A 26,964-nucleotide genomic window follows, 5' to 3' on the forward strand; every position below is an offset into this window, starting at 1 on the left:
TCCTTCTACAGCACTGTCCAGCACTTCTCTTGCAATGGCCTGTGAGCTTGCGCTGGGAGACACCGTGACAGCACGTGTGGATGTGCCATCCTGGAGGAGCTGCAGGCACCATGTGATGCTACCAGCATGACAAAATATTTTTGGCAAAATATTGAATGTGTTCCATCCTTGATTAGTGTTTTTTATGCTGGATGCCCTTTGTGATGCAATTTATCACAAATTTATCCGTGCTTGGGACCGGCACGGATAAATGGAATGGGGGGGATTTGCCTGAAAACAAATAAATTAATCAAAATAAATCATTTTTCTAAACAGATTATCTTCTTTGATTTTTGGTCAGAGTGATTATTCTGTTATTATTTATATTTTCATATTTATTATTCTAGCCTCCTCTAGTGTCTATTTGTATCTTGCTTAACTCTTCTTTTGATAGTCATTGGTCTCTTTGCATAGTTTTCCTTCCTCTTTGTCATTAGCTTAGTTAATATAAGCTGTTCCTTTGATTCCCTTCACTGGGCACAAATAGCCTGTTTCCTTTCGAGCATTTATAGTTTGGATTTTCCTTTTTTTAATGGACTTTTGACCTAACTAAACTTTAGCTCTAGTTAGGTCAAAAGCTCATTTTTGCCCACTCGTATAATGTGGAACATGTATTCATCTTTAATGTGTGGTTTTATTGTTTTTAAGTCCTTTGCAAATATTTGATATTATTACGTCCAATGAAGGTTATATGACTCGACCTCACATGCTGATAAACTTGTTAAAACAACATTTGGGTAGCGTTGGAAAATGTTAACAAGCTCCTCCGGTCTCAAGGCTACAGGATTTTGAATGATGCCAATATTTTGCACTTACCTTTAAGATCTAACAAATCCTAATGACAGCTTTAATTTAAAAAAACAAAAACAATCCAGCTGTTTCCTTGAGGAGGACAGTCTCACCAAAACACTGAAAAACTGAAGAAGAGGAATCACATCCTGTTACTGTAACAAAAATGTAAGTCTGAGAACATTCTGATGCGTTACAGCAACACACCTTTAATAAAACACTTTGAGAGACAACATGCAAATACAGCAGTACATGTAGTAGTGTTCTCGTCAACAGGCAGCTGAATCTGAAAGTCATTTACATTACAGTACGTACATTTTACAAACAGGATTGGCTGAAATGTATATTATATTACAAAGTAGTATTTTTCAGTGAACCTGCCAGTAGCACATAGTAAAAGAAAAAAACATGTGTTTAGTGATGCTACATAGGAACTAAGGTTGGGCGATATGTAAAAATTTTCCAACTGGCAATCGTTAGTCCAACAATCGGCGATGGGCGATATATTCACATGAGCAGACTTTTTTGATGGGCGGGGCTATGTAATCGTGCACGTTTACAACACAGAAGAAGTCCAAACATGGATGAATAGTTTCCAAAAAAAAAACCAAAATGCTGTCAGTGTTAACACGACTTAAAAGCGGTCATCACGATTAAAATGTTTAAGGCTCTCAACCCATCTGGAGCGCAGAATGAACAAAATTTGGACAAACTGCCGAAATGCATTGACAGAGACATTTCAGGGATTTTGACTCAGTCTGCGCTCCAGATTGTTAATCCCGTTAGTCGTGATGACGGAGCGTTAACACTGACAGCACTAAAAAAATAAAAAGTTGCCAATTTGGGATTTCTTTGGCTTTAAACCAGATGAAAGAGGTAAATCTAAGGATGTAACCAAAGCGGTGTGCCACTTGTGCAGACGTATAGTGCGAGCAAAGTACTCAAACACGGCTAACTTGCATGATAATGTACATGTCCACCATTCGGCTGAGTATGCTAGGCTATCATCAGCTTCTGCAGCTCCATCAACAAGCATTTGGGCGCTCTCTGAGGAGGGTGCATTTGCTCGCAGACGAAAGAGGGTGCTGTTAAAACAGCGCTATTATTTTTTTTTTTCTGTTGACTGCTTCTATTAGCTCCATCATTATTAGCAAAATTACTCATGCGCAAACAAATAAATAAATCGTCCTTGTAAAAACTATCCGTCGATATTCGATATATTCGTCCAATCGCCCACCTCTAATAGGGACTACCATAATAATTGACCATAACAGTTTTTAAATTATGTTTTCTGTTCAGATTAGTTTCATTCAGACTCACTGCTTAAACATCAAAATACATTATAAAAAAAGTCTTTGTACGAGCACAAGTATTGGTGTGGACTGACATACAACAGAGCCCAACAGAGAGTTAATACATAGCGCAGGCTTAAATTAAGTGTTTTTAGTAACAGTACAGTTGTTTTCTACTTGAGTTCTTTAAATAACAAAACCTGAGGTTAGCTTAGGAAAACTAAAGAAGCCTCAGCATTAGTATTTCATTAAACATCCAGGAGATGAAGCAAATATTTGGTTTAAAATATTCTGAACTACGCACTGAAGAAAGCTTAAAAAACGTAAACGTTACAGGACAATAAAAAAAAATGCTGTGGTTCTTGCAAACCTGCCTCCACACGCCAAATAATCTTTTACAACAAACCGAGCAGCCGTGACGTTTTCATTCTGCGTGGACTCTCATGTGTGAGTTAAGATGCGTCTTACGATTAAATCTCTTGCCGCATTTGTTGCAGTGAAAGGGTTTCTCTCCCGTGTGAAGCCTCATGTGCTCCTTAAGATGCGTCTTTTGGTTGAACCTCTGGCCGCACTCGTCGCAGCCGAATGGTTTCTCTCCCGTGTGGACTCTCAAGTGAGTCTTTAGATCTGTGTTTCGGTAAAACCTTTTACCGCAGTCCTTGCAACCGAAAGGTTTCTCTCCAGTGTGGACTCTCATGTGGGTCTTAAGGTGCGTCTTTCGTTTAAACGTTTTATCACAGTCACTACACTGAAAGGGTTTCTCTCCTGTGTGCACTCGCATGTGTGCCTTAAGATGCGTCTGCTGGTTAAACCTTTGCCCACAGTCTTCGCAGGCTAACGGTTTCTCTCCGGTGTGGACTCGCATGTGAGTTGTCAGATTTCCCTGCTGGCTGAACCTTTTACCGCACTCCTCGCAAACAAAAGGCTTCTCTCCGGTGTGAATTCTCATGTGCGTCTTAAGGTGTATCTTTTGGTTGAATCTCTGTCCACAGCTACTACAGCTAAATGGTTTCTCACCTGTGTGGACCCTCATGTGTGTCCTGAGATCTGACGTCCGGTTAAATCCTTTACCACAATAGTCGCAACTGAATGCCTTGCCCCCGTTGTGCATTTTCTTGTGCCTCTTAAATTCTGACTTTCGGTAAAATACTTCACTACACAACTCGCAGATAAACTGTTTCACACCTGTTGGGGCCACCACCTGGGAATCTACGTTTTGCTTTACCTCGCAGCTGTTATCAACCAAACAGCTGGAAGGAGTTTGTCCTGAATGGCATGTCAGCTGTTTCTGAAGACACTGCTTGTAGATAAACTGCTGACCCCACAAAGTGCAGCTTAAGAATTTTTTTGCCGCATTACAGTCCACATCCATATTTAAGTCTGACTCCAGTGCCCTGCCCTCCTTCCAGCCGCCATCGCTGTCTTCGTTTTCAGGTCCAGACTCATCAGTAGTCTCAGAATAGTCTGAAGCCTTTTCATCAGCATCAGGTTTAAACTCACTTTGAAGATCCGGGTCACTGCTCGGTTCTGGTCCATCGCTCTCAGGCTCTGTATCTCTGTTGTCCTCAGCTTGGCTTTGATGAAAGGGTAAGAACTGAGGTTTTTCTTCATCATCTTCAGTTTTCACAGGAACCGCAGTGATTATGACCTTAATGATATCCGCCTCCTCCAGACCACTACTCTGCTGTTCCTCGTGGGTGGTCAAAATTTCCTCCTGTTCCTCCTTTATGTGGAGGGTCTCCGGGTTCATGCTGGTCCAGACTGGGGTTTCACTCATGGGGAACTTCTTTAATCACCGACAGGTATTAAACATCTGCAGTAAAAACTGAGATAAACAAGAACAAGTTAGGGATGCAACTGTTTCGACAGTTAAATCCAGCTGAGGAGCAGATTCTCAGCTTTAATTTAACAGGCTGAACAAAAATGTAGCATTAACCATAAAAAAGTAAAGCCAATATGATGCTTGTGCTTCTTTCCCTGAGCATCAATTTTGAAGGCTTTTTCACTTTTCCTAACACTGATGATCAGGATAAATGGCAGCAGATTAGTATCAAGTGTAACATTTGTACATTTTCTAAATCATCAAATTAATACACACAGTTTCCTGTGACAAAGCAAGTCACAGTTTTCACGTTATTTAGTGATGAAAAGCATGGCTTAACAAACTGCACACAGAAAACATGCCGTAAAGAAAAGAATCAGTGAAAATGTGGTGATTCCAGCTGATTTAAATCAAACCTGCTCGCTCCTAGCAGTTTCAGTTTTTACTCTCAGTTGCAGACTCATTTGAGAGTACAGATTAAATATAAAAACTGAATTCAAGCATAGGCTCAGTCTACGTACAAATTTAGTATGAGATCAGCAAGTACAGTTTACATGTCCTGTTTTAGGATCAGATATGAATGCTTGTGAGACAATGAAATTGTAAAACTGTTTGCTACCAACAAAAAAAAAACAGTCAAGGAATAAAGTTGTTTTTATTTCTTTAGAACCTTCTACCGTTCACACACAGAGGTCCAAGAGATCTTCCAGGAATGATGACGCTATTTCATGGTGAATTGATTGGTCAGTAGGCAGAGATTTCATACCTGCTGATCTCTAATCTGGAGGGTTAGGGGTATGAAATACAAAATCCTGCTTTGTGGTACTTGCTGCAGACCTCTGGGGAATCAGTGGGAGGGTCTAAAGATTTTCAGTAGCTTCTAAAGTCTTTGTGTTTCCCTGATGAGCATCAATAATAAATATAGTTCCTCAACAGCAAACAATTTGATTGTTTTATAAGCATCATCTGATCTTAACCTACACTGTACTTGCTTGTACATAAGCCTATGTTTGAATTCTGTTTTTATATATTATTCTTTACTCTCAAACCCTTAAAAAGCACCAAATCTGCAGCGAACAGAATAAAAACAAATTGTTGGGAGCAGGTTATGTTCAGAGTTTCAGTTTAATATAATGTGGAAGTGTCATGTTTTTATACCTTTATAAAAACATGGATAATTTACACTGCTGGAAACACAGAGCACAAACTAGGAATAAACTAGGTTAAATCACCAGATTAATGACTTCTTGTCCTTTATAGAGAAGGCCTTCATTTTACTTGGATATGTTATAAGTTCTGAGGTGCCTTTTTTCTTCATTTGTTTGTATTTTCATATGTTTACTAATAATCGTTAAAGTACGATAATATTGGATAATACTGGATTTGCTGCAGTCTAAAAAACAAACAAAACAAAACCATGAATTTTGGGGGGGGATCGGCCTCAACAGGATGTCAGTGTTTCTGCACTTCCGGTTCAGACAAAGAGCTGGAAACCGTCCGACTCGCCAGCTGCTCTCTTCCCCCCTGCGGCTGCGGCCTTCTGCTGTCCGCAATTCAGGCGCAGCTCATCTAATTCGGGCCTATATAAACCACAAAAGCGCCCAATACTGCGTTTTATCGCAGTTTTTCTCATAGACTGAATAAAAAAATAATTTTTACTGTAAAAATAACTTGGCTGTGTGCGCGCTGTAAACCGTCCGGGTATCCGCTTCAATCCTCGCTATTGGGTTCCGCCTTTTTCATTCGCGTTAATAGTTCATAATTAACTACTAAACAGCCAAACTGTGGTCTTTTGTCGTTTGTGTGCCGTTTGGGATTAACAAGAGATGAGATGCTCCGTTTTCGTGTAACTCGTTCCTTCATCCACCCTCTACGATGAGCTAGCAGCTAGCCGTTTCCTCCCGGAGAGTCACTCCACGTTAAATCTGATTTTTCTTACCAGCGATTTCGTTTTTAATCGATCTCCTGGTGCTGATAGACTTCGAGGGGTTTAATCTCTGGGTTTTATTCAAAAGACCGTCTCAGTGTTGCGGTATTGAAGATCCACTTCGTTTATTGTCTCCTTTTTGCTGCTCTTCTTTGGTGAACATTGCACGGCGAGCTGACTTCAGGTGCGTTAGCACCACCTTCTGGATTGGGGTATGAACTGAAACCTTTGGCGCCGGTTAAAAGGCGTACATGTGGAATGGTATGTCACTCAGTATGACAAAAAAAATATCTTGAAGTAAAAGTTCATTTAAAATAACGATAACCTCAAATAAAAATGAGTGTAAATTTAAATAAAACATATTAAACAATGATTTAAAGACTATTTCAAATCCAGTATAGGAGCATCAGGGTCCAGACTGAGATCATACCAAGCTTGTAATGGTTCTTGGGACTTAGTTTGGCCATGCATAGTCTAAATATAGAATGCAGATGTGAAATGAGTAAATTTAAAACAGTGGCATGTGCCAGACTCATGGTTTCATCATGTGACCAAATCTCACCACATACTGTACGTCTGGCTCAGTGCTTCCTGCCTACCTAGATCTCTGGTAAAGATAAACATGACATAGATCACATGCTTTACTTGTGCATGAACAAATAAACTATAAACATGGCTTAAAGGCAGGGGATATTTCTTGTGAATTGGAGAAAACATTCTTTCATTTTTTTAGCTGATGGCTTTGTGCCAAACGAATGCATTTACACATCATGTGTTGGCACACAGCCGGGTTCTCAATGCAATCAGCAAGGTGGCATGGCACGTTTAGAGGTCATATGTCATATCAGATCTTAAGTTAAAGAATAGATATTTTTCTCACAAGAGACATGTGTAATTTAGTTTAAAAGACTTGTTTCAAAAAGATGGAAAGAATCATTCAGTGCTTGTTGGGGCACAAATTTCTGGCTGTCATGCAGCCAAAACCAGCATAATTCTAATGGAGCAAAATAAAGAAACCATGCTCATTATGCAGAATCATGATATTATGCATTAAGTAATATTTAATTTTCAATGTTTATAGAGCTAATATATTTTGGTACTTAGAATTTTGGAGATTTTAGGATAGAAGTAACTAAAGCTTTAAAATAAATGTTACGGTGTACAAAATTTAGTGGAGAAAACAGGACGACATGGAAAAGGTGGTGCAAGACTCCTGGTCCTGACGAAGGTTTCTTCCTGTTAAAAGGAGTTTTTCCTTCCCACTGTCACCAGGTCTTTGCTCACAGGGGGTCATTTCATTGTTGTACTTTCTAGTTTCATTGTAGTGTCCTTACCTTAAAATATTAAGCACCTCGAGGTGACTGTTGTCATTTGGTGCTATATAAATAAAATTGGACTGAATGTTATTAAGTCATAGGCTATTCTGTGCAATCAGACATGATACTGACTTTATACAAGGGTGCAGGGCAGCTAAAGACTAATTAATGTCTGAAAAGCTCTGAATATCAAATGCTGTCTGGGTCACAGTGGAACAGTGGTTAGCAGTGTTGCCTCACAGCAAACAGCTCCTGGGTTAGAATCTGCCTGCTGCCTGGGGAGTTTGGATGTTCTCCTTGTGCTTGCGTGACTTCTTCCCACAGTCCAGAGACATGCTTGTTGGGTAAACTGGCTGTGGGTGTGAATAGTCTCTCTGTGTGAGGCTTGTGACAGACTGGTGACCAGTCCAGGCCTCTGTGACAGCTGGGATAAGCTCCAGACCTCCCCCATGACCCGGGATTGGAAAATGCAGTTTAGAAAACAGACTGATAAATAAATCTTCCATTTTATAATTAGTAACAGTAAATGATCATTTCTAGAACCTTCCTCTTAATCTTTGGTAGAAAAAATTAATCAAAGCTATAAAATAAAGCGTGACCAAACTCTCAGGTTATGACAGAAAGACTCACAAACTCACTTAGATATGGATTTTATTTATTTATTTTTTTTAAAAAGGATAAAAATCACAATCATTGCACTGTATATAAACAAGAAGTCCCCTTCCCCTCTACAGTTTGCAGAAATGCTGGAAATATTGCATTGCTTTTTCTGCACTGATTTAATAACACAAAAGGCTAATTTTAAATACACACATTCCCTGATTTGACTGTTTTTGGTTTAGTTACAATCTTTTCACTTCAAACCTGTAGTAATACAGGCCATTTACCATTGTTAATAAAACACCATCAAATCCCCTTTAAGCTTGAAGACAGTACATCCATGTAGTCGAGGGCAGACCCCCCCATGGTCAGTTCAGATATAGAAGCTGATGAGTCCAAGCTGAAGGAGTCTGGCAATAAAGTTCAGTTCTTACAGTTATTAACCCAAACTGCTGTTTCACACTGAAGGCACTGAAACTCCAGTAGAGGCCACAAAGTGTAGTTAAGTGTTAAAAAAAGAAATTAAAATACATTTAAAACAAGAGAATAAATTAAGTCCCTTAAACTAAATACTTACTTTGTTTCAATAATCTGTTGCAGTGCGCTTTAAAGTCACAGTCAGTGAAGTATTTCCCTTTTCATTCCACAGTAATCTCACACAGGAAAAAAGAACACACATAAAATGGCCCGTGGTCACTGCCAGCAGTGCTCTGACCGCTCACCTAGGGCGGGGACAGGATATTTTAAGCACGGTGCCAACTCGAGAGCGGTCTCGTGTCAAACAATAATAACTTGAGCTTTGCCAGAGACTGATTGTATGATACGATCCAAAGTTCTCAGAGTAAACATTTTTTTGGTTGTTTGCTGGTTTAAAAATAAATACAAAACAAGGTAGAAGGGACAATTTCCAGTTCCTTGTCTGATTGTCTGCAGAGATAATAATTTTAAAACAATCATAAACTTTTACAACAGTAAATCAGTTCCCTCTTTAACTAGACAAGAATCTGCGCCCATCTATTCAAAGAGAGGAAATAACACTTAAAAAAAAAAAAATTGCATACCTGGAGTGTTTCAACTCTTTCTAACTAAAGCTGGTGTATTCTGCCGATTCCCAGATTTACAGTTAATTTTTTAAGTCTACCAGATTAGCACAGTTCAAAATAAACCTTTCTTCGTGGCTCAAGAGTTGGGAGTGCGCCTTGTAATCGGAAGGTTGCCGGTTCGAGCCCCGGCTCTGACAGTCTTGGTCGTTGTGTCCTTGGGCAAGACACTTCACCCGTTGCCTACTGGTGGTGGTCAGAGGGCCCGGTGGCGCCAGTGTCCGGCAGCCTCGCCTCTGTCAGTGCGCCCCAGGGCAGCTGTGGCTACAATGTAGCTTACCATCACCAGTGTGTGAATGTGTGGATGTGTAAAACGCTTTGGGGTCCTTAGGGACTAGTAAAGCGCTATACAAATACAGGCCATTTACCATTCTTTTTAAATCTTCCACTGGTGCAGCCCCTCAGTTTATTCTCTGTTTGAAATTAACCACGTTAGCTTCCTTCGAGCCACCTTTCTTCTTATTGGTTGCCCCTCATAGTTTGAACTAGCAGGTAAGTGAAACACTGGAAGAGCCCATGTATGATGGAAAATGAGGAGGAGGAGGAGGAGAGCTCCTCCTTGTTAAAAAGCGTCTTAACAGTCTGACAGTATGTTAAAGATTGTGACTCACAGCTTACACCGATACAATTCACCGTCACAGGATCATGTGGTCCAGACCAGCCGGCCCTTTAATCCAAAAATCGTTTCTTTTTTTTTAAATTAACATAATAAGATCCATTTCCCCCCCTACCAGTCACCAAAATAATGCATCCGAAGACAGAAAGGTTCCTTTAAAAAGAGGCAAAACAAATAATAGTCCCATAAATCCCATCTCCCTGCTGAACAATAACAGCAGCTGTCCTTTAGAAAAAAAATTATCATCATTTCCTTCATGTAAAGAAATCATCTGCTGGTTTCGCGTTTATTTCTGAAAGTCGTGAAGTGTCATTTTGAGACGGGCACAGTCCCACATTTCTGCACATCCCGTCTCCCCGTATATGCTGGTGATCCGCGTGCAGATGGAGTGATGAAATTTCTCATCATCCTCAGTTGTGCATGTAGAGCCGTATGAGGCCGGCCTTGTGCAGCTGCTGCCACAGATTCATCTCCATACGCAGGTCGTGGTTGGCGTAGAAGCCCACAGGGTGATAGTTTTTGTCGTAATAGTGGTCAGAGTATTTCTTGTAGTCTGGGGTCATGAAGCCGTACGCACTTACCTTTAATCAAAAGACAGATAAATTAGCAATCTGGTGACACGTAAACTGCGGAATGCAAGCTTTGGCTCGATTTGACCCTCTGGGCTCATTTTCATTTTCTCAGGCTGGAAAAGGGGTTTAACATGCAATTAACCGGATATGGAATCTGGGCACGATGCATAAGGCATGCTGCCACGACAGTAAAGATCAAAAACATAACTCTGTGGAGGTTTTTTAACGCAGCAATTTAACAGAAATGCAGCACATGCTTCTGCAGCTCAGCTGCTCAAAGTCAAAACATTCTCACCCTATCGGGCAAGTACGGTCTTGTCTCATGGTAAGTAAACAGCAGACTGTTGGAAATGTACCTGATCGCAGGTGTGGAGCGCTGCCAGCAGCATCGTGGCACCGGTTGATGGACGGTAGATGTTTTTGAATTTGCTTTTCAGAGTCGTAGATCTGAGGAATCTGAAACAAGAAGATCACAAAACATGAATAAGCCCGCGCTGTGAGTGTTGTGAAGGAAGGAAGGCTCAGGGTTTAAATAATCAGCATCATGGGCTCATCCGATCAGAATGAGAATAAGCAGTCATCTAATCATTCACAGGGTTCTCCTTTTATTCTCAATTCAATAAAGCAAAGAAGGAAAGACACACATGGACTGCCAATGCTGAAAGAAAACAGAGGTTTAAGTTACTCATTACCTTAAACAACACATAAAATAAAACCCAAACAGAACCTCACCTCTGCTGCCGCACCGTGTGGGAGTGAAGAAAGAGTGAGCCAAAAGTGAATGCAGTCCTTATATACTGTGTGACAGGTGAGCGCAATTAAGGACAAGCACCACACCCAATTAAAGGTGAGAGAACTAAACAAGGTGCACCTGGTGAAGTGAGTGGGTGTGCTGGGATATGCTAAAAGGTGAGTCTTTTCAACAGTGAGCCTTTCAGGAACTGAAGCTTGAAGTTTCATACACACACACACACACACACACACACACACACACAAGATGACCTCTGTGGCCCGGTGTGGCTGCGCGGGGATCTTCCCTCAGCAGCTCTCTTCCCCTCAGCAGCTCTCTCTGGTTTCAGCCGCTGCTTCTCCTTTAATCCCACTTACAGCTTTTGAAACACGAGCTCTGCTTTCACAAGTGAGGATTTGCTCACCTGTTTCTGAGGTAACGGATGAAATCAGGATGGTACATCTTCAACTTCTCTGCTGACACGTCCTCACCAAAGTACTTCACTGGACTGTGAAGGAAATAAGGATAAGCTTTATTTGTCCGTTACAGTTGCCTGGCGTTACTATAAAAACACCACGACTGCTGTAGAGCACAAGTATTAACATTCAAAGAACTGATCCCTGATAAACACTGACACTTCTGACATATTTGATCTCTCGACAAACAAATACAGACTAGTCAGGTTTAATCTGCTGTTGCCCAGATTGTCTACAGGAAATATCATCTGCTTCATCTCAGCAATCACATTTCCAAAAAGTAAGACACAGTTTCTGTACCTCTGCATAAATATAGCTGGCTGTGGAAGTCTTGAGTTGCAGACATACGGGCAAAAAACAAGTTTGTACAATTTAAATGAGCTTGAAAGTCAATATTTGTTATGACCACACTTATTCTTCAACGCAGTCTTTGCTCTGTGATTCAGCTTTCTTTCTTTCAGTAGTCTTTAGAAATACTCTCCAGGCTTCTTAAAGGACATTCAAAGCTCTTCTTTGGATGTTGTCTGCCCTTTATTCTCCTCTCTGGTGAAATGACTGTTCCTCAGATACAACAATTGGACTGAAAGTGAGTGAAAAAGCAGCTTGTGTCCGAAGAAAAACTTTGATAAAACTTCATAAAGTCTGGAGAACTCCCGCTAGTGGACTAACCCACAGCACGCTTCCACTCCTTGGACCTCGATGCTGATAATAATCAAATTAAAAACGGGTAACGCAGAAGAAAACAGGACTGAAGCTGCAGTCTGTAAAGTGTTGCTTACTTTTTGCCCTTCTCACGCCCCCTGTCCACCAGGGTGTGCGTCGCCACTGCTTTCATCAGCAGGTAATCTCGGTCGTGATCCGGCAGGAAAACGTACCGCGTTTCCTGTTTGAGAGGAGGGAGCAGCCGAGCATGACAAGACTGTTTTAACGTTATCGCTTAATAAAGACAGATGTTTAGTTTCTGTGCTCACCTTAGATACGGGGGGTCCTCTGTACCCGTCACCTGCGTAGCTCAACATGGAATTCATCAGCGTGTTTGTGGAGAACGTGTAGTGGGTGGTCCGAGACCCCACGTCCTCCTCAAAGCCCTTAATGATTGCCCCATTTGTCCTGAAGATCACAACAATCCAGAGACACATAATAAATGGAAACAGCATTACTTATATTTTCATTATTAATGAAAGGAAGCTTCTGACCAGAGTCAGAACCTACCTGAAGACATAGTGATGGCTGTCGATCTCCTTCCCTTTCTGGGAGTTCTTCAGTATCCCTCCATTCCCCACCACCGCACAGCGACTGCACTCCGACTTATTGCCAGCAGCCTTCCAGTTGTCCAACATCTGCCAGTTAGCAGGAGAGTTGAGGACAGAGAGTGTTTCCACCAGCGCTGTGGGCACAGAAGAACTGATTAAATCTGGTAGGATTTGTTTAATATTTGCACCCACACACAGATTCAGTCACTGGAAGAACAGACAAAAATCCCAGAGGCTCCACGTGGGCACACAGTCAGGAAGCTGCTTTTATCTCGATGATAAAAGTCTTCGCTGTGATGAGACCAGCATTTCCTCAATGAAATTACCCAGAAGTACTTGTAGTCCTACGTCTGGCTCTTACAGGAGAGTTAGACGAGGCTATTTTCCTGCCAGAGAGTTATTGTGGATCATTCAGTTGGGACTAAACAACTGTTGAATGTATTGGTGTACATTTACTGTAAATTTACCGTGTAATACTGTATTTACATTTTCAGTTTTGTGGGGTTTTTTGTCTGTTTTATATAATAAATAACTATGAGATACTCATTCTTCAAAATAAAATTTAAATACTTTTATTTTCAGGACCAGGGTATGTCAACGTATGTTTAAATAAAACAAACAAACAAAAACAAAAAAAAGCCAGGACACATATGCACCTCATATTGAACTGGGTAAATCCAGTTTTATATTTAAAAAAAAAAAAAAAAAAAAAAAAAACAATTCAAGAAACTTTGATTAGTTGAATTTTACCTATTTTGACCGATTATGTTTTCCTTGTTTTCCCATCATGCACTGTTAGAACGGTGGATGTTACAAAGCTACAAATGATAAGGTCTTGTAAGTATGAGGCAAAAGCTCAGGTTTGATCTAAACAGTCGGATCCTGACAGTTTTATTAAAATTCTTTGATGTGTGGATGTATTTATATGGAAGCCACTGCTGTTCATTTCTGTTGGAACTGGGTGGGTGATGAGTGGGTGCACCAAGGCCCAGCATAAGACAAACAAGGATTATTTTGAATCATGGAATCATGCAAAGCTGCTTCAATAAAGTCTAAGAATAAAAATCTGGACATAGAGGTGAGGATAAAAGAAAGATTCATTTGGTTGGGTAGAGGAAAATTGCACATTCCTGATAGAATTCCATCATGAATGTTACACTAAAACTAAAATAAATACATTTCATAAGAAACTGAAGAGTTCAAAAGTAGCAATCAGTGAAATGAAAGGAAAAAAATTTCAGATAAAATCAAAATCTCACTGTTGTAATCGATCCCTCCCCAGCCATGTGCTCCTGGATAATGGCTCAGACGCCAGTGCTGTTCAGGTGTCACGTGTCTGGCCCACTGCAAAACTGGAATACTTTCCAGAAATCGTGCCCCAAATTCAGTTTTCCCCACCCGACTTCGGATGCTGTCTGGACAGCCCTGTTTGGAGCAAATAACAACATAACTGTTATCAGACCTCATGCAGACCCTCCTACCTCCAGACCTAAATGCAGTTATTGCACGTCCCTCACGATCATTACGAAGCCAGCATCATTACTTTCACTTGGCAGGAAGTTCAACCTCAATATTGACCTCCTAATAGGAGTCTCACTGGGCGCAATTACCTGGTAATTACAGAGTGGAGAGAGAACAGTGCTAACGACAGGACAGATACTGGAGGTTTCATCCAGCATGAGGCATTATGTAACACACAGAGGCAGACGCTGATGAGGAAACCCCCCCCCCCCAAAACTTACAAGTATATACATGTAGACAAGGAAGTAGATGTTAGTGGAGGAGAAATATTCTGTTTGAGTGAAACAGTGGAAATAACAGATAAGAAATACATGCAGGTGTTATCAGAGAAGGATACTCAAAGAAAATCTAACCACTGAAAGTGAGTGGATGACAGTCAGGGAAGCTAAGCGCTTCAAAAGTGCCTCATACTGCAAGCTGCAGCCATTCATGCACAGTCACAAAGCTCTTTATTCATATACTTTAAATACTTCAACACACACACGAGCTTCTTTATTTAGTAACTTGGTGAACAAAACTGAATCGCCGATCTTCCAATTCATCTGCGCTTCAGTTAGTGGATGATGAAGGTGTAGCGCCTGAGCAACAGGCGCCTGCTTTCTTATCAGTTTAGGCATCTTAATAACTTGATTCACTAAATATATCAGTTGGCTGCTGGGTAACCATCAGAGAGCAGACGCTATTTTAGAGACCAAAATGACAGCGTAGGGTCGTCTATGACCTCATATTTTTTAGAGATCTATATTTATATAGAGATCTATATCACAATAACAGTAGCCTCAGAGGAAAAATGAAATAACCTGTGTTGTCTGTCAACTAAGCCATTACCAAATATTTGCCTCAAGGCAGTAAATCCTGTCCTGAGGCCGGATTGAAAGCATTCATTTCAACAGATAAAAACCAAAGAAAAAATAAAATATTCAACACCAAAATGCACCATTAGGAAACATGACTGAATAGGTTTCTGTATCACTACAAAGGCATTTGTCAGTTATGATCTTCATATTCTCTGGAACATGGCAGTAAACTGTAACAGAAACAACAGGTAGGTGTGTAACACCTGCATGCTACTGATGCACTACCATGCAGAGCTCTTTATGTCAGGCACGCCTCCTGTGCTGCAGCATTTTTAAGTGAAAGCAGTGCCAATAATATCCAACCTTTACCTCTAACATGGATGCAGTGGCATAAAAATAATTAAAGAAATCCATCAACTACTTTATCTCGATCACATCTTCTCTCTGGCCGTCTCTGCAGTCCATTTATGTTCGTCATGTTATTCATGGCCTGAATCTTGATGTTCATTAATCAGTACAGCTTTGTTTTTGTAATTGCTAAGGACAATTACAGGAGGAAGCTGGAGTGGAAACTCCAGCAGAACAGCATGAGAGAGGTGTGGAGGGGCATGAAGACCATCACTGGATTCAGGCCAACCACCAGCAGGGGAGCTGAGGGAGGTGAGAACAGAGCTAACGAGTTGAATCTGTTTTTCAATAGATTCGACACCACAGTGTCTGCTCACACCCCCACAACCTCACCTGTGGTCAGCCTGGAATCCAGAGCCCCACCACTGTGCCAGCCTCCCTCTCCACATGGTGCTGTTGCCTCCTGTGAGATTCCTGACACCCCTCCCCCACCCATCACCTTCACTCAATACCAGGTTGAGATGCAAATGAGGAGACTTCACTCAGGCAAGTCTGCTGGACCAGACGGAGTGAGTCCCCCTGTGCCCCCCAGCTGTGTGGAGTCTTTTATAAACTGTTTATGCTGAGTCTGAGTCTGCCGAGGGTACCAGTGATGTGGAAGACATCGTGCCTCGTCCCTATTCCAAAGACGCCACGTCCCAGTGGCCTCCAGGATTACAGGCCCGTGGCACTGACCTCCCACATCATGAAGACCCTGGAAAGGCTCATCCTGGACCAGCTGCGACCCATTGTCAGACCACATCTGGATCCCCTTCAATTTGCTTATCAGCCTCGTCTCGGAACAGAGGACGCCATCATCTACCTGCTCAATCGTGTCTATGCCCATCTGGACCAGCCAGCGAGCACTGTGAGGGTCATGTTTTTTGACTTTTCCAGTGCTTTCAACACCATCAGGCCGACCCTCCTGGGTGATAAGTTAACAGTGATGCAGGTGGATGCTTCTCTGGTGTCCTGGATTGTTGATTACCTGACAGGAAGACCACAATATGTACGTCTCCCACAGTGTGTGTCTGACAAGGTAATCAGCAACACAGGGGCACCACAGGGGACTGTCCTCTCCACCTTCCTCTTCACCCTCTACACCACAGACTTCAGCCACTGCACAGAGACCTCCATCTTTAGAAGTTTTCTGATGACTCCGCGGTGGTTGGATGCATCAGCAGGGATGATGAGTCAGAGTACCGGGCTGTGGTCGACTCCTTTGTCACGTGGTGTGAGCAGAATCATCTGCAGCTCAACGTGGCAAAGACCAAGGAATTGATCGTGGACTTCAGGAAGACCAGGAAACACTTGACCCCTGTTTCAATCCAGGGGGTCAGTGTTGACATTGTGGAGGACTATAAATACCTTGGAGTACACATTGACAATAAACTGGACTGGGCTACAAACACCACAGCACTTTACAGGAAGGGCCAGAGTCGTCTCTACTTTTTGAGGCGACTGAGGTCCTTGAACATCTGCCAGAAAATGCTCAGGATTTTCTATGAGTCTGTTGTGGCCAGTGCGATCCTCTATGCTGTTGCATGCTGGGGGAGCAGGCTGAGGGTCGCAGATGCCAACAGACTCGATAAAATAATTTCCCCTGGGGATCAATAAAGTATTCTGATTTTGTATTCTTGCTTCAGGTTTAAATGGCTCCACTTAGTTTTCACTTTTCCTTTGGGGTACTCCACCATGGTCTTTGTTAAAGTTATCGTTAACTACAGTGTGTGCACAGATCATGATTTATGATCATTATATCATTAAAGTCTTACAAAATCTTGCAATCTCATCCATGACAGCCAGAGTTGATAATTAATCTCTTTTGCATTTCTCCATCCTCATGACACCATGAGTTTGTGCTCATGGTGAGGAAATGTGGAAGTCAGGCTCCATAAAAAAGACATGACACATATTTCTACTAAACATTTACTGGAAAAAACAAAAAAACAGATCCACCTGGTAACCATAGCAGCCGCCCTATGACAACATCTCAGCTCTGACTAAAAGCAGATGTGTGACAGTGCTGCAGGGATGATAAACCAAGTCATGTGATGGGCCCCGCTTGTTTATAGGGTTCAAATTACAACTTTTAGTACCTTTTGGTGTTTTTCCCACCACATCAGTCAGTCACCGTAAAGCTATACCTTTATTATTTGTGTGGATTTGTGAATATGAAAGTCTGATATCTTGTCTCAAAGAGCTTAATTGACGTTTATTTAAAACATGAATGAGTCACATCAGAATACTTTTTAATCCCTAAGGAAATTATGGTTTGTGTCATTATTGGTTCGCATGTTTCTGGATCAATCCCAGCTCGTACCGTCTACGTGACAAAATATCCTTGAGCAAGATACCGACTCTTGAGCTTTCCCCTGCACATCCACAGATAACAGTGCTGTATAAATGGGTGAAAGTGCTTCGAGTGCCCAAACTGTGTAGAAAGCACATTCACTGAACACAACATGACACTCATTTGGTAGAGTATGGGCTCCTATTTGTGGCCAAATTACATTCATGTGCATGATGTCCATGTCAGCTGAACATGAGAAAATATGTTTGTGCATCAGTGCATGTGGTTTCACTTCCTGTCATCTGACGCTGTTCTACATGTTGACCAGTTCTTTTGAGTGTTTTTGCAGGACCCAGGCAAACATTGCATCCTGTACGTCATGTAGAACAGCACGGTAAAGAGAGAAGAAGCGCAACAAGACCACAAAAGTAGAGAAACTGTTACAAATCGAGACATTGACACAGATGATCTGTTACAACAGTTCACAGCCACAGAGGGCCCGTCGGTGTAAATTTGTCAGAAATGCATCCTTGTGCGTGCCAAAGTACGGAATGAGGGTAAAACAAGGTGTGCTCTCATGCCAACCACTTGTGGTTAACGGGGTGGCGACAGCAACATGTCATCTTCACAAACCAGCAGAAATTGTAATGGAAGTGTCTCTTTCACATACCCAAGTAGGTGGGCCATTTTTTGGCCCACAATCTACCGAGTCTCAAACTGCAGGGAAAGGTTTAAAGACATTTTAAGTCTAAAAACTAAAAGACCCACAGGGCTTTGGTGAACCTCGAGACTGAACACATTTAATCAAAAACATAACCTTAACCTGGAGTAATTACACCACACCCAATCTGGGAAAACAGCCCATGGCATATAAACCGGTTCAATTTCAGAATCCTGGATTAAAAACAGCAAACATTTCTTCGACAGCTGCTGAAATCAGATAAACGTTTTGCTCTCAGGGGTTTTAATTTTCAGCAGCAGATGAAATCAAAGCCAGCAGACTGAGCACAGTTAAGGAGAACTCACCGTCTGTGGAGGGACGTCTGCGCTCATGTACGAGTCTCCTATGAAGGAAGGGTCTGTAGGTTTGGCTGGCTGAGCAGGCTTCACTGTAGGTCGTTTGGTATCGATCCTGGTTTTGTTATTGGCATCATCAGATCTGGACTTGGATGTCTCGTTAGCCAGGAGTGGTTTTTGCACTTTGTGATGCATTAGGTATAAATTCCCTACATCCCTGTCTGGATGTGAGCTGGGCACTGGGGGCAGGAAGGTCAAGTGGGCATCGTTGCTCGGCCCGTGGAGAGGCTCCTCGGATGAGACGCTGCAGGAGACAGAACAGTTAGCGACACATAATATGCAACACATATAAGAGTCGAAGGACAGCTGCATTTTATTTTCAACTTCCAATTAATGTGCTTGTTGTGCCTTAAGAGCTCGCAGCCCAGAATAAAATATGATATTCAAAAATTCAAATACACGAGCTATGACATTAAAAACTGGTGTGGGGGTTATCGTAACGCACAAGCTGGTTCTTTGTGTGCATTTTAATGTGTGCATTTGCATGGATGAAGGGAACTATTACGTACATGAGCATGTTTTTTCCCATTTAATCCACAAAACAAGATGTCACATGTTCGAGTGCTTGGAATGATTTTTTTTTCATATTTAAGATAATCCTGGAAGTGAAACCAAAGCAAAAACGCCCACATCAAAAGTAAAAAGTTGACGCCTAGTCAACAAAGTCCCAGCTTTTGTTGTTCATGTCTTTTCACGTCAGAGCATTTGTGCTTTCCTCACTCGGCTGCTTATTTACAACCACAGACAGTGAAAGTCTCCCACAATCAAATGTTGCTTTTACATGTCATGTTTCATAAGATAATTAATCCAAAGTTTGTGATGTTGTCAAGCAGAGAAAGGCAGAAAGAGATCACATTTAGGCAGGTGGAAAGAGCCAACAAGGCAAGGCAAGGCAAATTTATTTATATAGCACAATTCAACAACAAGGTGATTCAAAGTGCTTTACAGAGACATTAAAAACAAAATAGATAAAAAGCATGATTTAAAATTGATTAAGACAAGCAAACAAACAAACAAACAAACAAAACAGTAGATAAAATCAGTAGTTAAAATGTAAGTTTTGGAATTTAAGCTTAAAAGTGTGGATTTGGTGCTTTATTCAAAAGCAGCAGAGAACAGGTGAGTCTTCAACCTGGATTTAAATAAACTGAGTGTTTCAGCTGATCTGAGGCTTTCTGGGAGTTTGTTCCAGATATATGGAGCATAAAAGCTGAATGCAGCTTCTCCGTGTCTGGTTCTGACTCTGGGAACTGATAAAAGACTGGATCCAGATGACCTGAGGGATCTGGAAGGTTCATACTGGGTCAGGAGGTCACTGATGTATTTTGGTCCTAAACCATTCAGAGCTTTATAGACCAGCATCAGAACTTTAAAGTCTATCCTCTGACGGACAGGCAGCCAGTGCAAAGACCTCAGAGCTGGACTGATGTGGTCCACTTTTTTGGTCTTAGTGAGGACTCGAGCAGCAGAGTTCTGAATGAGCTGTAGTTGTCTGACTGATTTTTTAGGTAGACCTGTAAAGATGCTGTTACAGTAATCAAGCCTACTGAAAATGAATGCATGGACTAGTTTTTCTCGGTCCTGTTGAGACATCAGATCTTTTATCCTTGAAATATTCTTGAGGTGATAGTAAGCTGATTTTGTTATTGTCTTAATGTGTTTTTCTAAGTTTAGGTCTGCATCCATCACTACACCCAAATTTCTCGCCTGGTTTGTGGTTTTTAGGTGTATAGATTGAAGTTCTCTGGTGACCTGTAATCGTTTTTCTTTGGCACCAAAGACTATTACTTCAGTTTTGTTTTTGTTTAGCTGGAGAAAATTGTGGCACAGCCAGTCATTAATTTCCTCAATGCATTTACCAAGAGCCTGTACAGGGCCTCGGTCTCCTGGTGACATTGTGATATATATCTGTGTGTCATCTGCATAGCTGTGATAGTTTATTTTGTTGTTCTTTATAATCTGTGCCAGTGGGAGCATGTAAATGTTAAACAGAAGGGGTCCCAGGATGGAACCTTGGGGAACTCCGCATGTGATACTTGTCTGCTCAGATGTGAAGTTACCTATTGATACAAAGTATTTCCTGTTTTCTAAGTATGTTTTGAACCAGTTTAGTACAGTTCCTGAAAGACCTGCCCAGTTCTCCAGTCGTTTGAGTAATATGTTGTGGTCAACTGTGTCAAATGCTGCACTGAGATCCAGTAAAACTAAGACTGACAGAGATTTCAATAATAAAAACTGATATTTTTACTCTGTTAAGTTATTGAGTATTGATATCAGTGTTTCCCCACCTTACTCTTGGTAAATATTATTTTTGGTAAGTCACTGGTAACATAAGGAGAAACTACAAGTGAAACCAAAGTCATGAGATGTAAAAGTCTCACTGCTCACTGTAAAACTTCTGCTTTATTCTTCTTGTAAAATCCTGCGTGGATGTGATATTGCGATAATTGTGGTAAATTTATTTTATGAGCCTGGTGGTTGCTCTGTTGCTTTTAACGATAATATCCTGTCATATCAATATTTTCTAGTTTTCTCTGAGCATCAAGCATTAGCTGACCATTATTTGAAATATCAGGAAGCCTCTGGACGTCTTTATCAAGTGTTTCAGAGTCACAAAGCTCAGATTTTAAAAAACAACAAGTTAGCATCGCTCTGCAGTGATGCTGACATACTCAGTTGGTGAATCTCGTACAGGGCGATCCGGTTACACCATTTTAGTCCAATTTTCCTGGCTGAGCTTGCAAGCTGCTTGGTAACCAACCCCCTCCACCCCTGCGCCTCTTTTTATACCAACTTGTAGTCCTGCATGGATGCCATTTTTTCCCTCATTGCTCTGCCGACCTTATCAAAGTGGAACTCACCACAACGCAAATTGAGCCAAAACATTAGTAACCACATTTACTGAAGCTGTTATTGTTCCTGAAAGGAGAGGCCCACCCTAACTGCCACATTACAGTCAGAGGACAAACTGCACACTTCTACAACAGAATCAAATTAATAAAAGAGTGGGAGAGTTCCACCCTGTTAGGTTTGCTTAACTCATCGTTCTAATCAATTGTGTTTACACAGCGTGCACAGAAACCACAGCTGCTGGGGTCTTTTTTGGACTCGGTACATATTTAATTTGATCTTTTATGGTTTCCTGTTCTGTGCAGGTGTCACTGCGCAGTACTGCCAAATATAAACGACTGCATTTGGAAGGAGCAGTCATCTTTTGACTTCAAAACAGACAAAATAAAAAAAGACTGAAGCAGCCGTCAGTCATCATGAGGAGTCTCTAAGGTGGGAATTGGGGCCTTTTACTTCTCTGTGCACAGGGCCCCATTGTGCCTTAATCCATCTGTGTATCTTATGGGGATTTCAGTTTTCTGCTCTTTGACCATTTCACGTTTCTACATGAGGCTTTTAACACCAATAGCTGTAAAATATCTTTTTCTTCAGTGTCTAAATTCTTGATCTTAACTTCCAGTTCCAGACTAAAGCAGCTACAGGCGAGTGAAGAGGACATTCACATGGTGATTCTTATAAAAGGCATTCAGATCTTTTAAAATCAGAGACCTCTGAGCTCAAAAAGCCCACACTCACTCCTGAGTGTCTCAAACAGCCCCCTTAGAAAGTAGCCATCTTTTCTCCACCCCCTTGATTTAATGCATCTAATGTGGACCCGTTGGCTTTTTAAACCTGGACCGCTGCCCATCGTAACAAAGCTTACATTTCACATACGTGTGTGAGAGAGACCACCTCCAGTGAAATAACTCCTGGGGATTTTTTTCATTAGTGCGGCCGGAGCGCTGTGTGGCTCCTTTGTTGAAACCACAATGATACAAGTGGAAGGGAGGGGGATAAGTGCTGGTTACAGAAAACTCCTCGTACCACTTATGATCTCAGAGTTTAACCCTTCAGACCAGTTTCACTGCACCGTCTGACCGGAATACAGCTCTGCATGTGGACTGTTGTCTGAAGCTGACGTGTTCTGAGTGTTCAGGGAGGGAAAGCCACCTTTTCTTCTCTTTTTTCCCCCCTTTACAAGGAAATCACTGTACCAAATTCCATTTACAAACTCTCTGGGAAACACTCAGCTCTGTCTTAGGCAGTGTCATTATCAGGACGGAAAATGCAGGAGTTTAACTGAAGGCAAAATATTAATGTTTAGCTTGAAAATACGATCCAGACGACTGATTCAAGAGGTATGTAGCACCATATTTTCCGTGCACAATATTGATAAATACCCAATTTTCACACAAAGGTGAATTAACTGGTCATGTTTAGCTCCTTTTAGGTGTTAACGTCTCCTTTTGTCCAATCGTGTGCATGTCTGGGGGAGCTGAGAGTGGATAAAGCCAATCCCGTTTAAAAACCCACTCACATCAACATCAGAGTTTCCTGTTTTTAACTATGTGATTAAATAGCTGAGATGAAACTGAAGCTTTATGCTTATCCAAAAAGATAAAAATGCATAAATTTAGTTCAGACTGGAAAGCGTCCGTTGTTATTTTTGCAGATCCAGTTTTGACCGGGAAGAGAACAACGTCATGCAGACAAAATCTCTTTAAAGATAAAGAACTTTAAAACATTATTATCAGCAACAACATCAGTAACTCTAAAGACTCGTAGTTTTTTTTTATTTTTTAAAAACATCATATGATATTTGAATGGGGCAGATGTTGTGGGAATCACTTATAATGCTCCTCATGTACTGGTGCTTTTCCAGGTATTGTGCTGGTAGTAACACCAGTATATAAAAACACTGGGACATGGGAGTAGAGCTGGGATAAGCTGGTGTTTGCTGCTTAATGTTTAACTTCTTAATACCCTTCTTGCACCTTGAATAAGAAGGTTTTTCTCTAACAATACAGGCAGATCTCAGTCTCTAGATTTCTATTTGTATTCTTCTTAATGCAAACATTAAAAAGACAAGCTTTTCAGGGCTTCCACGTACCCAGGATATCCAATGACAGACATCCTGGCATCCCCTGACCCTTGTTTAAGAGTGCAGAAGAATTTGTAAAACTAATAAACAGCAATAAAATTTAGTTTTTAGAGTCATCTATTGCTTTGAGATTAAGCGAGTATTATAAATGTCTTCTTGCACTTTTTTATGGCCTTTTTGCTGCGAGTGTTTCACCTGTTGTGATTTTAACAGTAGTTTTGTGACAACAGTTTGATAACGGCCACGCCCAAAAGAAGCTCAAAAACCCTGATGAAGTCCAAAGGTTGGCTCCTTTCGGCTACTCGTACTCCGCAGCACTAAATGTGTTACATATTTAACTGCTCTGCAAGCATTTCTGATGCAACTGTCCGCCTAACAGTTTGTGTACTGAAGATTTTATTACCGGTCATCATGTGAATCACTTTATGGCTGTGTTCTCTTAATGGTTTACAGATGCAGGGGAAATGTGGCTTTTTAAATGTGCTGCACCTTTATCCTCGAATAAAGTACGAGGGGACCTGAAACTGACCCCAACTCTTTGTTAATGTTTTTGCTTTTAAATGTCTTGATTATTTTGGGGAATTCAGGACCGGTGATGTAAACGAAAGCACCGGTCAAGTCCATGGACAACAGAACATCGTGACGTGTAATGCAGCGAGGCTTCTCGGGCTTTCTCTGTTGCTTTTAATTCTTCATCTTTCCCTCTTCAGCATCATTACAACTGAATGAACATACATATTAACATGATTTATCTCACATCCTCTTTTGTGCCCGCATGGTTTGAGACATGAGAATCAGGTTTAACGAGTTAGGACTGAGTCTAATCTGAGGCTGCTTTCATAGCTTTTGTTTGGCAGGATAAACCTGCTTAAATATGCAAGCTTTCAATTTCTGTACTTTAACTGCTCAAAAGTGTCAAATTTTCATCACGTACATCCCAAATGTGTCATCGGTCCCCCATTTTCCCTCAGAGCCTCGAACGTGTTTGGATGCCATGCATTTAAATCTCCTTACTGACCAAAAATAACTCAGCTTTTAACCATAACTGAGCAGACCAATATTTATACTCATTCATATTCATATCTTGGAGTTTATATAAACTCATTGGTGTCTTTCTTCATCAGAGGTATTGTTGCCTTGCTGATTATAGCATCTACGTTTAAAGAAAGGGTCAAATGCACATGTTATAAATATTGGGTTGCCTTCCTGAAATCCACACCTGGCAGTTAATTCCTTGTTCACGTCATCAGGTGACACTCAGTAACTTTTCCCTCTCAGGCCTGAGCTGCAACTTTGAGTTTTGTCTCCCCTTTATTCTGATCTTCAGCAGGTGAAACATGACAAGCTGAATCTAAATCATTTGTTTAGGATCACTGAACTCCTGTGTGCCCCAAAAGCTTAAAGATGATGCACAAAAATGTCTACAAGTCAAAGAAAATTCATATCTTATCAAAGAAGATTCATGTCCATCTTATCATATCTGAGAGTCAAAGTGAAAGTCTGAACTCACCCGCTCGCCCTCTGTATCAAGTCGTAGAGAGGCACCAGAGGCCTCTCCAGGGTCAAAGCCAGAATGTAGACGATCAGGACGCACGAGACCGTGAGCACGGCAAAAAGCAGCCTCCTGTGCAGCCCCATCCCAGTCCCAATCCCAATCACGGTGCGTGTGACTCCGGCTGGCAGGCTGCGTGTCCTCGCCCTGCCCTCCGCTCAGCTCCCAGGAACATGAGGAGCAAGAGGATGGAGGCCGAAGAAAACGCTGTGCTGCTCGACAGGGCAGCTACGAGTGTCGACGGCAGGGGATTTACCCACGACAGGATCTGGGCTCTGCTCTGAGCTTCTCTCAACACAGCTACAGCGAGAGGCAGATAGAAAGAGAGAGTTGGAACGAGGGCAAAGACTCAGGAGGGGAAACTTTATCTTTCAGCGTCAACAGAGTGCCAAATAATCCCTTTTTAATGAAGTCTTTGCCTTCATGCCCCTGAACACAAAGCTCAGGGTCACAATCTTCATCTCCTTTTACATCCTGCTCTTACTTATCTACTTCCTGCTCTTACAGTCTTCTTACAGAAAAGAGAGGAAACACTGCAGCTTCACACATGAAAAATCTGTTAAGCAAAAAAATTAAAAAAAATAAGGAGGTTGGGGAGGGTGGATGACGACAGCTTCAGCTGAAAAATACAGGAAGCCAGAAATGTTATCTTACAGGAAACCGCCATTATTCATGCTTTGGTCAACTCAACATGTTTCTCCAACTCTCAGAAGAAGGTGCATTAGCACCGAGCGGTGAGCAGCACCCCTCTGTAATAAACTCAGTCTGCGCACTAAACTTCTCTCAAGTCCAGAGCTGCTTTTCTTAAAAGTCCAGAAACTGATAAATACATCCACTGATGACTCTGTGTGTGTGTGTGTGTGTGTGTGTGTGTGTGTGTGTGTGTGTGTGTGTGTGTGACAGACAGACAGAGAGAGAGACAGGTTCCTAGGCATGTGGGAGTTCTGGCTAAATGGGGAATGGAAAGAATGTGATAAACTCCAGCATCTCTGATAGCAGTTATAACAGAGCACACGAGCACTTCCACACCCCAAAACTGGAGTTTTTTTACTCAGTAAAACATCTCAAAGGTGATCCAGTAATTCATAACATGTCTGACAGAGACTTAGAGCAAAATATAAAAGACACATGCAACAAAAGGCACATGCATCAGACTGTGACAAATCATAACTCAATCTGCCTTCCTTTAATGAGAAGTCTCTGAGAAACAGAAACCACCGCAAAAATACCAGAAAAAGATTCCTAAAAAAAACCTCCTAAAAAAAAACTCTTAATACTTTTGAGAAATGAAGAACATGAAGATTCACTCACCAGCAGCAGAGCTCCTGTTTGCTTGCTCTAAGTGTTTCCTTTCTGGTGCTCACAGTGGAGACATATTCCTCTAACTCTCTATTGCTCATCTACTGTGAAGCGGCTGTGCTGCCAGCCTTGCACTGTATGGGCGGGACCATTGTGAAATGAGCAACAGCTGCTGGCAATTGGTCAACCCCGTGAACTCCAGAGCATGAGAGGAGGGGAGGAAGAGGGGAGGGAACCCACTGCAGGCAGCAATAAAGTTAGTGAGACATGAGCAGGCAGCTCAGAAACACTGGGAGGAAAACAGATTAGCTTGTCTACACTGACAAAAGCCCTGATGCATGAGCTCTCATGCAGCCTTCTAACATTTGCTTCCTGTGGTTGGCATGGTGCAAAATGTGTCACGACAGTTGTGTTACATGTACCTTTACAGAAGTGAGAAAAGCTCCATTTGAGTCACATCTATTTCTCTCCTTGGATCTCTTGCAATGAAGAAAATCTCACGAGGCTCCTCCTCATCCATATTTATTTAGGATATTTGAAGTGCAACCATAATAAATCAAAGTGTCTGGTAATCAG

At 41.6% G+C, this 26,964-nt stretch overlaps 2 protein-coding genes across 3 annotated transcripts; both read right to left on the bottom strand.

Moving 5' to 3' along the window:
* Positions 1–1,016: 1,016 nt before the first annotated feature.
* Positions 1,017–6,071, bottom strand: LOC102076345 (zinc finger protein OZF). Its single transcript, XM_005453652.4, has 2 exons — positions 5,882–6,071; positions 1,017–3,945 (listed from the first exon to the last, which is right to left on the bottom strand). The coding sequence occupies exon 2, from the start codon at positions 3,895–3,897 to the stop codon at positions 2,545–2,547; it is 1,353 nt and encodes a 450-aa protein (XP_005453709.1). The 5' UTR covers positions 3,898–3,945; positions 5,882–6,071; the 3' UTR covers positions 1,017–2,544.
* A 3,119-nt stretch (positions 6,072–9,190) lies between these two features.
* Positions 9,191–26,579, bottom strand: st6galnac (ST6 (alpha-N-acetyl-neuraminyl-2,3-beta-galactosyl-1,3)-N-acetylgalactosaminide alpha-2,6-sialyltransferase). Of its 2 annotated transcripts, XM_005453656.4 has the most exons (10): positions 26,401–26,552; positions 25,048–25,389; positions 18,557–18,851; positions 13,792–13,957; positions 12,492–12,666; positions 12,251–12,389; positions 12,059–12,162; positions 11,228–11,311; positions 10,430–10,529; positions 9,191–10,082 (listed from the first exon to the last, which is right to left on the bottom strand). In XM_005453656.4, the coding sequence occupies exons 2-10, from the start codon at positions 25,173–25,175 to the stop codon at positions 9,912–9,914; spliced, it is 1,362 nt and encodes a 453-aa protein (XP_005453713.1). In that variant the 5' UTR covers positions 25,176–25,389; positions 26,401–26,552; the 3' UTR covers positions 9,191–9,911. The 2 variants fall into 2 exon arrangements, with proteins under 2 accessions (XP_005453713.1, XP_013128860.1); XM_013273406.3 differs by lacking the exon at positions 25,048–25,389 and having other exon boundaries at positions 26,401–26,579.
* Positions 26,580–26,964: the final 385 nt, after the last annotated feature.

This window comes from Oreochromis niloticus, linkage group LG8 (assembly GCF_001858045.2).
Source record: "Oreochromis niloticus isolate F11D_XX linkage group LG8, O_niloticus_UMD_NMBU, whole genome shotgun sequence".
Lineage (NCBI taxonomy): Eukaryota > Metazoa > Chordata > Actinopteri > Cichliformes > Cichlidae > Oreochromis > Oreochromis niloticus.